This window comes from Oncorhynchus clarkii, chromosome 18 (assembly GCF_045791955.1).
Source record: "Oncorhynchus clarkii lewisi isolate Uvic-CL-2024 chromosome 18, UVic_Ocla_1.0, whole genome shotgun sequence".
NCBI lineage: Eukaryota > Metazoa > Chordata > Actinopteri > Salmoniformes > Salmonidae > Oncorhynchus > Oncorhynchus clarkii.
Genome location: NC_092164.1, coordinates 11,583,558 through 11,597,392, shown reverse-complemented (window position 1 = coordinate 11,597,392; position 13,835 = coordinate 11,583,558). Strand labels below are relative to the sequence as shown.

General features: G+C 43.7%; 1 protein-coding gene across 3 annotated transcripts in view; it reads left to right on the top strand.

The window, feature by feature from the left end:
* Window positions 1-896: 896 nt before the first annotated feature.
* Window positions 897-13,835, top strand: part of LOC139372986 (tudor domain-containing protein 3-like) — a 54,840-nt gene continuing 41,901 nt past the window's right edge. Inside the window, exons 1-4 of one of the 3 annotated variants that reach the window (XM_071112895.1) lie at window positions 897-1,156; window positions 2,755-2,839; window positions 6,555-6,620; window positions 11,647-11,807. In XM_071112895.1, coding sequence (XP_070968996.1) covers window positions 1,119-1,156; window positions 2,755-2,839; window positions 6,555-6,620; window positions 11,647-11,807 — 350 coding nt within the window. In that variant the 5' untranslated portion in view covers window positions 897-1,118. The remainder of the gene's footprint in view (window positions 1,157-2,754; window positions 2,840-6,554; window positions 6,621-11,646; window positions 11,808-13,835) is intronic. The other 2 variants (XM_071112896.1, XM_071112897.1) reach the window with 2 other exon arrangements.

The following is a 13,835-nucleotide window of genomic DNA, read 5'->3' as shown; positions in this document are numbered from 1 at the left end:
ACTAACAGGTTATAGAGGCATATGAACTAACAGGTTATAGAGGTATATGAACTAACAGGTTATAGAGGTAAGGCATATGAACTAACAGGTTATAGAGGCATGTGAACTAACAGGTTATAGAGGTAAGGCATATGAACCAACAGGTTATAGCGGCATATTAACTAACAGGTTATAGAGGCATATGAACCAACAGGTTATAGAGGCATATGAACTAACAGGTTATAGAGGCATATGAACTAACAGGTTATAGAGGCATATGAACTAACAGGTTATAGAGGTAAGGAATATGAACTAACAGGTTATAGAGGCATATGAACTAAGATTGTAGAGGAAACAACACAATTATCACAACACACAGGTTGTAATGTGTCTTTTTTTCTGGCTTGGCTTCCCCAGTGATTTTACCCATGCATTCTACTGGATTTTTAGTTACCCCCTAATTCTAAAATTATATTTTGTTATATAGGCCTAGCTGTTAGACTTCCTAAACTAGGCTATGCAAGGTGTTCGACCTAAATTATGCAGAAGAACGTTGTAGCTAATTCTGGGTGCAGACCGACCCGGGACTCAACCCCAGGCCTCTTTGCAGTCAGTGACCATAGACATTAAAACCAGTCTTATTGACTTGTATGTTTGTATTAGTAACTCTGTGTTGTTGTATACGTCGAACTGCTTTGCTTTATCTTGGCCAGGTCGCAATTGTAAATGAGAACTTGTTCTCAACTTGCCTCCCTGGTTAAATAAAGGTGAATTGAAACTAACATTATTATATTTCACAGAGTGTAGTAGATAGATAATTGGATTGTTAGGACATTCATTGCACAGTGTAGTAGATAGATCATTGGATTGATAAAAGCACCGTAGATGTAGTGACTGTCTTTGCCACCGGGGCTGCTGTTTTTCTTCCTTCGCTCTTTGTATCAGATTCAACTTTGACGTCTCTTCCAACGGGAGGTCATTTGTTTTTAGTCCGGCAAAACGCTAAAAATATCCGGCTAAACTTCATTGATTATCGGATTAATTATTAAAGATTTAAAAAAACAATGGAGAATCCACAAATTAAATAGTTCATCTACTATATTTGCATTTGATACTTTATTTTTTTTATTTGAAAGAAAATGGCTGAAATCAACTTAGCCCTCACTAAAGAAGGCTGGTGGGTAGCTTGTGGCTAATGTGCTAGCTAGCTAGCTACATTACACGTTCACTTTAGTTCACTTTATAGCTTTAGCTTTTCTAGTTAACACCTCATTTAGGATCTCACATACTGTGATGCCTGTGATAATGTAGATAGATATATGAAATTTCTGGCCTACGGACTGGTAACAGTAGCTAATAATTATTATTTTGGCAGTTGATGTTGTGAATTTGTCTAGCAAATTGCTGTCAATTATTTTAGCATGTTTAGCTTTGATATGCTAACTAACAAGGCCGTGTATGCTCATTTGAAGCTTAGTAGCTACCTAGCAATACATTACTGTACTGTAGCTAGCTAGCAATACATGAATGTACTGTAGCTAGCTAGCTCTACATTACTGTACTGTAGCTAGCTAGCTCTACACTACTGTACTGTAGCTAGCTCTACACTACTGTACTGTAGCTAGCTCTACACTACTGTACTGTAGCTAGCAATACATTACTGTACTGTAGCTAGCTCTACACTACTGTACTGTAGCTAACTCTACATTACTGTACTGTACTCTACACTACTGTACTGTACTGTAGCTCTACACTACTGTACTGTAGCTAGCTCCACTACTGTACTGTAGCTAGCTCCACTACTGTACTGTAGCTAGCTAGCAATACATTACTGTACTGTAGCTAACTAGCAATACATTACATTACTGTAGCTAGCTAGCAATACATTACATTACTGTAGCTAGCTCTACATTACTGTACTGTAGCTAGCTAGCTCTACACTACTGTACTGTAGCTAGCTCTACACTACTGTACTGTAGCTAGCTCCACTACTGTACTGTAGCTAGCTAGCAATACATTACTGTACTGTAGCTAACTAGCAATACATTACATTACTGTAGCTAGCTAGCAATACATTACATTACTGTAGCTAGCTCTACATTACTGTACTGTAGCTAGCTAGCTCTACACTACTGTACTGTAGCTAGCTCTACATTACTGTACTGTAGCTAGCTAGCAATACATTACATTACTTTAGCTAGCTAGCAATACATTACATTACTGTAGCTAGCTAGCAATACATTAGATTACTGTAGCTAGCAATACATTACATTACTGTAGCTAGCTTTACATTACTGTACTGTAGCTAGCTCTACATTACTGCACTGTAGCTAGCTCTACACTACTGTACTGTAGCTAGCTAGCAATACATTACTGAACTGTAGCTAGCTAGCAATACATGAATGTACTGTAGCTAGCTAGCAATACATTACATTACTGTAGCTAGCTCTACATTACTGTAGCTAGCTCTACATTACTATACTGTAGCTAGCTAGCAATACATTACTGTACTGTAGCTAGCTAGCAATACATTACTGTACTGTAGCTAGCTAGCTCTACATTACTGTAGCTAGCTATTAATATATCTTCAAAGTTGATCTGCTAGTCAGTTGTTAGCTATGTTATTTCGAGTGATATGCGAGTTGGCTGGCTAGCTTTTGATTTTCAATGTGTTTGTTCACTGTGGCTAGCTGGAGTGTTGTTGTTTAATAACCACAGTGCATTGGTTACGCCATTGATATGTGAGCCCTTTCTTTTGGTTGACCTCCTACACAGGTACCTTACAGACGAAGGAATAGAGGAGTTGAAAGGCACTTCGGAGAACCCCTCAGCTAATTACCTTATTCGCATTGCACTCAATGTAAGTAGCTAGTATTCTCACATCTCTCTTCTAGTATACCAACAACAAAATAATAAAAATTCACCTTTCACCTGTGTAGATGTACATTTAACTGACCCCAGGGGTTTGAGTAGAAAAGAGACGTGATTTTTAAAAAATCAATCAAGCTTTTTACAAAAACAGGTTTGTGTAAAACAGATTCCTCTACATTGCTTTGAATATTCGTTATTGAATGTTTTGCCGGTATGTCAGATAAATGAAAGTCACACTAATGTGGCTGCGTTCCAATTCTCCACCATTGTTTGTACTTGTACACTTCCCCCTGTCCCTCCAGCCAATGCTTTACGACAATCTAGTCTGAATAATCAGGGTGTAGTACACACTTAATTGGTATAGACAGCCTCTGGGCCATGTGTGAGCACAATGGTGTTAATGTTCCTTTACAAGCCAGAATGTTGATTAAAATGACATGTAAAGTTTGACTCTACCGGTTGGTTTGTCCTTCCGCTGCTCTAAATTTGAGACAAAATCTCCACAGGAAAGTATTGGTTTAAGTGACTTTTTTAGGGTGTTCAAAGCCCAGAATCTCTCGTCAACAGCTATTGAACCAAGCATGCCGTGACAATGAAAATGGTATATTCTGTCAACAGCTATTGAACCAAGTATGCTGTGACAATGAAAATGGTATATTCTGTCAACAGCTATTGAACCAAGTATGCTGTGACAATGAAAATGGTATATTCTATCAACAGCTATTGAACCAAGTATGCTGTGACAATGAAAATGGTATATTCTGTCAACAGCTATTGAACCAAGTATGCTGTGACAATGAAAATGGTATATTCTGTCAACAGCTATTGAACCAAGTATGCCGTGACAATGAAAATGGTATATTCTGTCAACAGCTATTGAACCAAGTATGCTGTGACAATGAAAATGGTATATTCTGTCAACAGCTATTGAACCAAGTATGCTGTGACAATGAAAATGGTATATTCTGTCGACAGCTATTGAATCAAGTATGCCTTGACAATGAAAATGGTATATTCTGTCAACAGCTATTGAACCAAGTATGCTGTGACAATGAAAATGGCATATTCTGTCAACCGCTATTGAACCAAGTATGCTGTGACAATGAAAATGGTATATTCTATCAACAGCTATTGAACCAAGTATGCTGTGACAATGAAAATGGTATGTTCTATCAACAGCTATTGAACCAAGTATGCTGTGACAATGAAAATGGTATATTCTATCAACAGCTATTGAATCAAGTATGCCGTGACAATGAAAATGGTATATTCTATCAACAGCTATTGAACCAAGTATGCTGTGACAATGAAAATGGTATATTCTGAATCTTTTTTTTTTTGTTTGAAGATTGGAATCCAAATTTCCAATATAAAACTCACTTTACCTCAGTACCAAACCACATACCCACCGACTCTCTACGATGTCGGGTAAACAAGACCTTCCTGTGGATATTTAGTCTCAAATTTAGAGCAGGGGAAGAGACAAACGGGGAGAGTAAGTTAAAATGTCATTGTATTAAACATTCTGGCTTGTAAGGAACATTTGCACACGACTGGCTGTCTATACCCATTAATTGTACATTACTTTATTTAACTAGGCAAGTCAGTTAAGAACAAATTCTTATTTTCAATGACGGCCTAGGAACAGTGGATTAACTGCCTGTTCAGGGGCAGAACGACAGATTTGTACCTTGTCAGCCTCGGGGGTTTGAACGCGCAACCTTCCGGTTACTAGTTCAACGCTCTAACCACTAGGCTACCCTGCCGCCTCTACACTCTAACCACTAGGCTACCCTGCCGCCTCTACACTCTAACCACTAGGCTACCCTGCAGCCTCTACACTCTAACCACTAGGCTACCCTGCCGCCTCTACACTCTAACCACTAGGCTACCCTACCGCCTCTACACTCTAACCACTAGGCTACCCTGCCGCCTCTACGCTCTAACCACTAGGCTACCCTGCCGCCTCTACGCTCTAACCACTAGGCTACCCTGCCGCCGCTACGCTCTAACCACTAGGCTACCCTGCCGCCTCTACGCTCTAACCACTAGGCTACCCTGCCGCCTCTACACTCTAACCACTAGGCTACCCTGCCGCCTCTACGCTCTAACCACTAGGCTACCCTGCCTCCTCTACACTCTAACCACTAGGCTACCTGCCACCTCTGCACTCTAACCACTAGGCTACCCTGCCTCCTCTACACTCTAACCACTAGGCTACCCTGCCTCCTCTACACTCTAACCACTAGGCTACCTGCCACCTCTGCACTCTAACCACTAGGCTACCTGCCACCTCTGCACTCTAACCACTAGGCTACCCTGCCTCCTCTACACTCTAACCACTAGGCTACCTGCCACCTCTGCACTCTAACCACTAGGCTACCTGCCACCTCTACACTCTAACCACTAGGCTACCCTGCCTCCTCTACACTCTAACCACTAGGCTACCTGCCACCTCTGCACTCTAACCACTAGGCTACCCTGCCGCCTCTACGCTCTAACCACTAGGCTACCTTGCCGCCTCTACACTCTAACCACTAGGCTACCTGCCTCCTCCACACTCTAACCACTAGGCTACCTGCCTCCTCTACGCTCTAACCACTAGGCTACCCTGCCGCCTCTGCACTCTAACCACTAGGCTACCCTGCCACCTCTACACTCTAACCACTAGGCTACCTGCTTCCTCTACACTCTAACCACTAGACTACCTGCCTCCTCTACACTCTAACCACTAGACTACCTGCCGCCCCTACACTCTAACCACTAGGCTACCCTGCCGCCTCTACACTCTAACCACTAGGCTACCCTGCCGCCTCTACACTCTAACCACTAGGCTACCCTGCCGCCCCTACACTCTAACCACTAGGCTACCCTGCCGCCCCTACACTCTAACCACTAGGCTACCCTGCCGCCTCTACACTCTAACCACTAGGCTACCCTGCCGTCTCTACACTCTAACCACTAGGCTACCCTGCCGCCCCTACACTCTAACCACTAGGCTACCTGCCTCCTCCACACTCTAACCACTAGGCTACCTGCCTCCTCTACGCTCTAACCACTAGGCTACCCTGCCGCCTCTACACTCTAACCACTAGGCTACCCTGCCGCCTCTACACTCTAACCACTAGGCTACCCTGCCGCCTCTACACTCTAACCACTAGGCTACCCTGCCTCCTCTACACTCTAACCACTAGGCTACCCTGCCGCCTCTACACTCTAACCACTAGGTTACCCTGCCTCCTCTACACTCTAACCACTAGGCTACCCTGCCGCCGCTACACTCTAACCACTAGGCTACCCTGCCGCCTCTACACTCTAACCACTAGGCTACCCTGCCTCCTCTACACTCTAACCACTAGGCTACCCTGCCGCCTCTACACTCTAACCACTAGGCTACCCTGCCGCCTCTACACTCTAACCACTAGGCTACCCTGCCGCCTCAATCAGACTAATCAGACCGACACCAATCCAATAGTTTTTGACGTCCGTGACTAGGGGTGTGCTCTTGCCCACTCTGAGAGACGTGTGGAGAATCAAGATTCAGGCCAATATTTGCCAGTGCTTTCAAAACAGGTTTCTCTACATTGCTTTTCAATGATGCATCTCGAGGTTTACTACAGGGTCATCTCATTGTCGGCCTAATATGTTGGTTGGGATAAGTGTTGCTTATCTCTCCCCCCCTGTCTCTGTGACTATCTCTACAGAGTGACCTGAGGCCTATTGGCAGGAAGTTTCTCCCTGCGGACATCAACAGTGGCCGGGTGGAGAAGGTGAGGCGGTGTGTGTGTGTGTGTGTGTGTGTGTGTGTGTGTGTGTGTGTGTGTGTGTGTGTGTGTGTGTGTGTGTGTGTGTGTGTGTGTGTGTGTGTGTGTGTGTGTGTGTGTGTGTGTGTGTGTGTGTGTGTGTGTGTGTGTGTGTGTGTGTGTGCGTGCGTGCGTGCGTGCGTGCGTGTATTAGCACAGATATGTGTACGCCAAAGGATCAGAGAAACTGTCAGAGATCCTATCATAATGATTCGATACAGAACAAAGTTAGAACCAACAGGATTGTCTAATGGTCTGTGGATTGGGGGTTAGTCAAGCTAGACTGCTGTGGTGAGTAACCATGCTGAAGACACATGGCAACATAGAAAGCGAATTCCTAGGCTTTAGCTCAGTGGGCTATTTATCTCAGCCTTGAAAATAACATGCACCTGACCTGGGTTTGATACCCTGTTGGTGACACTTTCCTGTGCACGTTTGAGAAATACAGAAACATGCACTACTTCCAAAGGCCACTAGATGTCTCTGTCACACCAGCTTTAAAATGCCTTCATTCCTCCCTTCAGCCATGTGGGGAGTTGCACTGAGTTCTACTGAGAAAAAGCCACAGATGATGACGAGGGAGATAATTAATTAATTAATTAATTCATATGTGAGCAAATAATCCACAGTCCTTCTAAAGCAAAGAGAGCTAATAACCCACGGTCCTCCTAAAGCTCAGAGAGCTAATAACCTGCGGTCCTCAGAGAGCTAATAACCCACGGTCCTCCTAAAGCTCAGAGAGCTAATAACCCACGGTCCTCCTAAAGCTCAGAGAGCTAATAACCCACGGTCCTCCTAAAGCCCAGAGAGCTAATAACCCACGGCCCTCCTAAAGCCCAGAGAGCTAATAACCCACGGTCCTCCTAAAGCTCAGAGAGCTAGTAACCCACGGTCCTCAGAGAGCTAATAACCCACGGTCCTCTTAAAGCCCATAGAGCTAATAACCCACGGTCCTCCTAAAGCTCAGAGAGCTAATAACCCACGGTCCTCCTAAAGCTCAGAGAGTTAATAACCCACGGTCCTCCTAAAGCTCAGAGAGCTAATAACCCACGGTCCTCCTAAAGCTCAGAGAGCTAATAACCCACGGTCCTCAGAGAGCTAATAACCCACTGTCCTCCTAAAGCTCAGAGAGGCAATAACCCACAGTCCTCCTAAAGCTCAGAGAGCTAATAACCCACGGTCCTCAGAGAACTAATAACCCACGGTCCTCAGAGAGCTAATAACCCACGGTCCTCCTAAAGCTCAGAGAGCTAATAACCCACGGTCCTCAGAGAGTTAATAACCCACGGTCCTCCTAAAGCTCAGAGAGCTAATAACCCACGGTCCTCAGAGAGCTAATAACCCATGGTCCTCTTAAAGCCCATAGAGCTAATAACCCACGGTCCTCCTAAAGCTCAGAGAGCTAATAACCCACGGTCCTCCTAAAGCTCAGAGAGTTAATAACCCACGGTCCTCCTAAAGCTCAGAGAGCTAATAACCCACTGTCCTCCTAAAGCTCGAGAGCTAATAACCCACGGTCCTCAGAGAGCTAATAACCCACTGTCCTCCTAAAGCTCAGAGAGGCAATAACCCACGGTCCTCCTAAAGCTCAGAGAGCTAATAACCCACGGTCCTCAGAGAACTAATAACCCACGGTCCTCAGAGAGCTAATAACCCACAGTCCTCCTAAAGCTCAGAGAGGCAATAACCCACGGTCCTCCTAAAGCTCAGAGAGCTAATAACCCACGGTCCTCAGAGAACTAATAACCCACGGCCCTCAGAGAGCTAATAACCCATGGTCCTCCTAAAGCTCAGAGAGCTAATAACCCACAGTCCTCAGAGAGATAATAACCCACGGTCCTCCTAAGGCTCTGTATAAGATATTGCACTCCTTTCAGGTAAGTACAACTCCCACTCTGCATTCGTCTAACAGGGGAAGCGCCATCAATGCTGGTGATTCAGAATTTCTCAGTCTGTCTGCATTAAGTTATTATTATCTTTGCTTGGCTCTTTTCCCAGAGTTGGTTATCACTAGACTGCAATTAATATGTACTGCATTTACAAAGAGGTGATTGAATATGCCGTAGAATGCCAGCTCTTGGAGCTCAGAAACTATTTTAATTGGGACGTGTAAACCTCAGTTGAATGTAAACGAGGGAATCAGAACCAGAGCTGTGAAAAGAACCATCTGAGTAGTGTTATTTCTTTATGGCTCTTTAGTTGCCACTTCTCTGTTTACAGCATGGACCTGAAGAACAAACACACTCTGTTTAACGGTACATCAGCGTTAAGGAAGGTCGGGTACATTAAGGAAAGTCAGGTACTTAAGCATTCAGGAAGGTCTGGTTCATTAAGGAAGGTCGGGTACTTAAGCATTCAGGAAGGTCTGGTACATAAGTGTTAAGGAAGGTCAGGTACATCAGCATTCAGGAAGATCTGGTTCATTAAGGAAGGTCGGGTACTTAAGCATTCAGGAAGGTCTGGTTCATTAAGGAAGGTCAGGTACTTAAGCATTCAGGAAGGTCTGGTTCATTAAGGAAAGTCAGGTACTTAAGCATTCAGGAAGGTCTGGTTCATTAAGGAAAGTCCGGTACTTAAGCATTAAGGAAGATCTGGTTCATTAAGGAAAGTTAGGTACTTAAGCATTAAGGAAGATCTGGTTCATTAAGGAAAGTCCGGTACTTAAGCATTAAGGAAGATCTGGTTCATTAAGGAAAGTTAGGTACTTAAGCATTCAGGAAGGTCTGGTTCATTAAGGAAAGTCAGGTACTTAAGCATTAAGGAAGGTCTGGTTCATTAAGGAAAGTCAGGTACTTAAGCATTCAGGAAGGTCTGGTTCATTAAGGAAGGTCGGGTACTTAAGCATTAAGGAAGGTCTGGTTCATTAAGGAAAGTCAGGTACTTAAGCATTAAGGAAGGTCAGGTAATTAAACACATTAAGAAAGGTCAGGTACTTACAGTTGAAGTCAGAAGTTTACATACACCTTAGCCAAATACATTTAAACTCAGTTTTTCACAATTCCTGACATTTAATCCTAGTAAAAATTCCCTGTCTTAGGTCAGTTAGGATCACCACTTTATTTTAATTAGGAATGTGAAATGTCAGAATAATAGTAGAGAGAATGATTCATTTCAGCTTTTATTTTTTCCATCACATTCCCAGTGGGTCAGAAGTTTACATACACTCAATTAGTATTTGGTAGCATTGCTTTTACATTGTTTAACTTGGGTGATACGTTTTGGGTAGCCTTCCACAAGCTTCCCACAATAAGTTGGGTGAATTTTGGCCCATTCCTCCTGACAGAGCTGGTGTAACTGAGTCAGGTTTGTAGGCCTCCTTGCTCGCACACACATTTTCAGTTCTGCCCACAAATGTTCGATAGGTTTGAGGTCAGGGCTTTGTGATGGCCACTCCAATACCTTGACTTTGTTGTCCTTAAGCCATTTTGCCACAACTTTGTAAGTATGCTTGGGGTCATTGTCCATTTGGAAGACCCATTTACGACCAAGCTTTAACTTCCTGACTGATGTCTTGAGATGTTGCTTCAATATATCCACATAATTTTCTTGCCTCAAGATGCCATCTATTTTGTGAAGTGCACCAGTCCCTCCTGCAGCAAAGCAACCCCACAACATGTTGCTGCCACCTCCCGTGCTTCATAGTTGGGATGGTGTCTTCGGCTTGCAAGCCTCCCCCTTTTTCCTCCAAACATAACGATGGTCATTATGGAAAACCGTTCTATTTTTGCTTCATCAGACCAGAGGACATTTCTCCAAAAAGTACGATCTTTGTCCCCATGTGCAGTTGCAAACCGTAGTCTGGCTTTTTTATGTCGGTTTTGGAGCAGTGGCTTCTTCCTTGCTGAGCTGTCTTTCAGGTTATGTCGATATAGGACTTGTTTTACTGTGGATATAGATACTTTTGTACCTGTTTCCTCCAGCATCTTCACAAGGTCCTTTGCTGTTGTTCTGGGATTGATTTGCACTTTTCGCACCAAAGTACGTTCATCTCTAGGAGACAGAACGTGTCTCCTTCCTGAGCAGTATGATGGCTGCGTGGTCCCATGGTGTTTATTCTTGCGTACTATTGTTTGTACAGATTAACGTGGTATCTTTAGGCGTTTGGAAATTGCTCCCAAGGATGAACCAGACTTGTGGAGGTCTACAATTTTTTTTTTGATTTCTTTAGATGTTCCCATGATGTCAAGCAAAGAGGCACTGGGTTTGAAGGTATCCCTTGAAATACATCCACAGGTACACCTCCAATTGACTCAAATTATGTCAATTAGCCTATCAGAAGCTTCTAAAGCCATGACATCATTTTCTGGAATTTTCCAAGCTGTTTAAAGGCACAGTCAACTTAGAGTATGTAAACTTCTGACCGACTGGAATTGTGATACAGTGAATTATAAGTGAAATAATCTGTCTGTAAACAATTGTTGGAAAAATGACTTGTGCCATGCACAAAGTAGATGTCCTAACCGACTTGCCAAAACTATAGTTTGTTAACAAGAAATGTGTGGAGTGGTTGAAAAACGAATTTTGATGACTCCAACCTAAGTGTATGTAAACTAGTTTTAATGACTCCACCCTAAGTGGATGTAAACATCCCGACTTCATCTGTAAAAGCAGTAAGGTCCATTTGAGCGAGGAGACGGCGAGGGTAGCTCAATTCAATAAACTTTATTCATCCCAGAGGAGCAGTTATTGAAGCTGGAACCATCTGGTGAGGTTGTTTGCCAGTTCGTGGGTTACAAGGCTGATGTCTTTACTGCAACAAACCCTGCCATTAGGACACACCGGAGCGGAAAAAAATGTTTTTTTTGCAACGTAAAAACTACAATTTTAATTTCTTATTGGACAAGTTCAACTCCCCTCTCGCTTTGTCTGTTTTGATCCGTTTGGTGCCTAATGAATACGGACCCCTAACTCACTCTCTGGCTGTAAAAAACGGTTTTTGCTACAGTGTGCCCTAATTAACACGGCCGCTGTCTTTCATCTTTTCCTCCCTCAGTTGGAGGGTCCGTGTGTGCTGCAGGTTCAGAAGGTGAGGAACGTGTCGGCTCCCAAGGACAACGAGGAGTCTCAGGGAGCCCCCAGGATGCTGAGGCTGCAGATGACAGACGGACACACCAACGCTGTGGGCCTCGAGTTCACACACCTGTCCCAGATCAGGTAGAGAACAACTAGTTCAGACACCTGTCCCAGATCAGGTAGATAACAACTAGTTCAGACACCTGTCCCAGATCAGGTAGATAACAACTAGTTCAGACACCTGTCCCAGATCAGGTAGATAAGTTCAGACACCTGTCCCAGATCAGGTAGGGAACAACTAGTTCACACACCTGTCCCAGATCAGGTAGATAACAACTAGTTCAGGCACCTGTCCCAGATCAGGTAGAGAACAACTACTAGTTCACACACCTGTCCTACACCTGTCCCAGATCAGGTAGATAACAACTAGTTCAGGCACCTGTCCCAGATCAGGTAGAGAACAACTACTAGTTCACACACCTGTCCTACACCTGTCCCAGATCAGGTAGATAACAACTAGTTCAGACACCTGAAGGCTATCCTCTTCTCCTCCAAAGGCACAGAACCAACACCTAGTAAATAATTTGGTTTTTCTGGACTCCATTCCAGCGTACAAGGAGTTTTACCACCCAGGAAAAGTACCGTTGTACGGTGCCAGGAACGGAGAAAACAACAACAACAACAACAACAACAACAACAAATATATGTACAGTGCATTCAGAAAGTATTCAGACCCCTTGATTTTTTTCCCCCACATCTTGTTTTGCGTTACAGCCTCATTCTAAAATGGATTACATCGTTTCCCCCCCCCCCCCCCCCCACTGATCAATCTACACACAATACCCTAAGCAAAAACAGGTTTTTTGGACAAAAAATTTGACTCCTAGATAGGGCCTTCCATCTGAATATCTAGTCATCAATTAATTACTCCTAGATAGGGCCTTCCATCTGAATATCTAGTCATCAATTAATTACTCCTAGATAGGGCCGTACCATCTGAATATCTAGTCATCAATTAATTACTCCTAGATAGGGCCGTACCATCTGAATATCTAGTCATCAAATCAAATCAAATCAAATCAAATTTTATTTGTCACATACACATGGTTAGCAGATGTTAATGCGAGTGTAGCGAAATGCTTGTGCTTCTAGTTCCGACAATGCAGTAATAACAAGTAATCTAACTAACAATTCCAAAACTACTGTCTTGTACACAGTGTAAGGGGATAAAGAATATGTACATAAGGATATATGAATGAGTGATGGTACAGAGCAGCATAGGCAAGATACAGTAGATGGTATCGGGTACAGTATGTACAAATGAGATGAGTATGTAAACAAAGTGGCATAGTATAGTATAAAGTGGCTAGTGATACATGTATTACATAAGGATACCGTCGATGATATAGAGTACAGTATATACGTATGCGTATGAGATGAATAATGTAGGGTAAGTAACATTTATATAAGGTAGCATTGTTTAAAGTGGCTAGTGATATATTTACATCATTTCCCATCAATTCCCATTATTAAAGTGGCTGGAGTTGAGTCAGTGTCAGTGTGTTGGCAGCAGCCACTCAGTGTTAGTGGTGGCTGTTTAACAGTCTGATGGCCTTGAGATAGAAGCTGTTTTTCAGTCTCTCGGTCCCAGCTTTGATGCACCTGTACTGACCTCGCCTTCTGGATGATAGCGGGGTGAACAGGCAGTGGCTCGGGTGGTTGATGTCCTTGATGATCTTTATGGCCTTCCTGTGACATCGGGTGGTGTAGGTGTCCTGGAGGGCAGGTAGTTTGCCCCCGGTGATGCGTTGTGCAGACCTCACTACCCTCTGGAGAGCCTTACGGTTGAGGGCGGTGCAGTTGCCATACCAGGCGGTGATACAGCCCGCCAGGATGCTCTCGATTGTGCATCTGTAGAAGTTTGTGAGTGCTTTTGGTGACAAGCCGAATTTCTTCAGCCTCCTGAGGTTGAAGAGGCGCTGCTGCGCCTTCTTCACGATGCTGTCTGTGTGAGTGGACCAATTCAGTTTGTCTGTGATGTGTATGCCGAGGAACTTAAAACTTGCTACCCTCTCCACTACTGTTCCATCGATGTGGATAGGGGGGTGTTCCCTCTGCTGTTTCCTGAAGTCCACAATCATCTCCTTAGTTTTGTTGACGTTGAGTGTG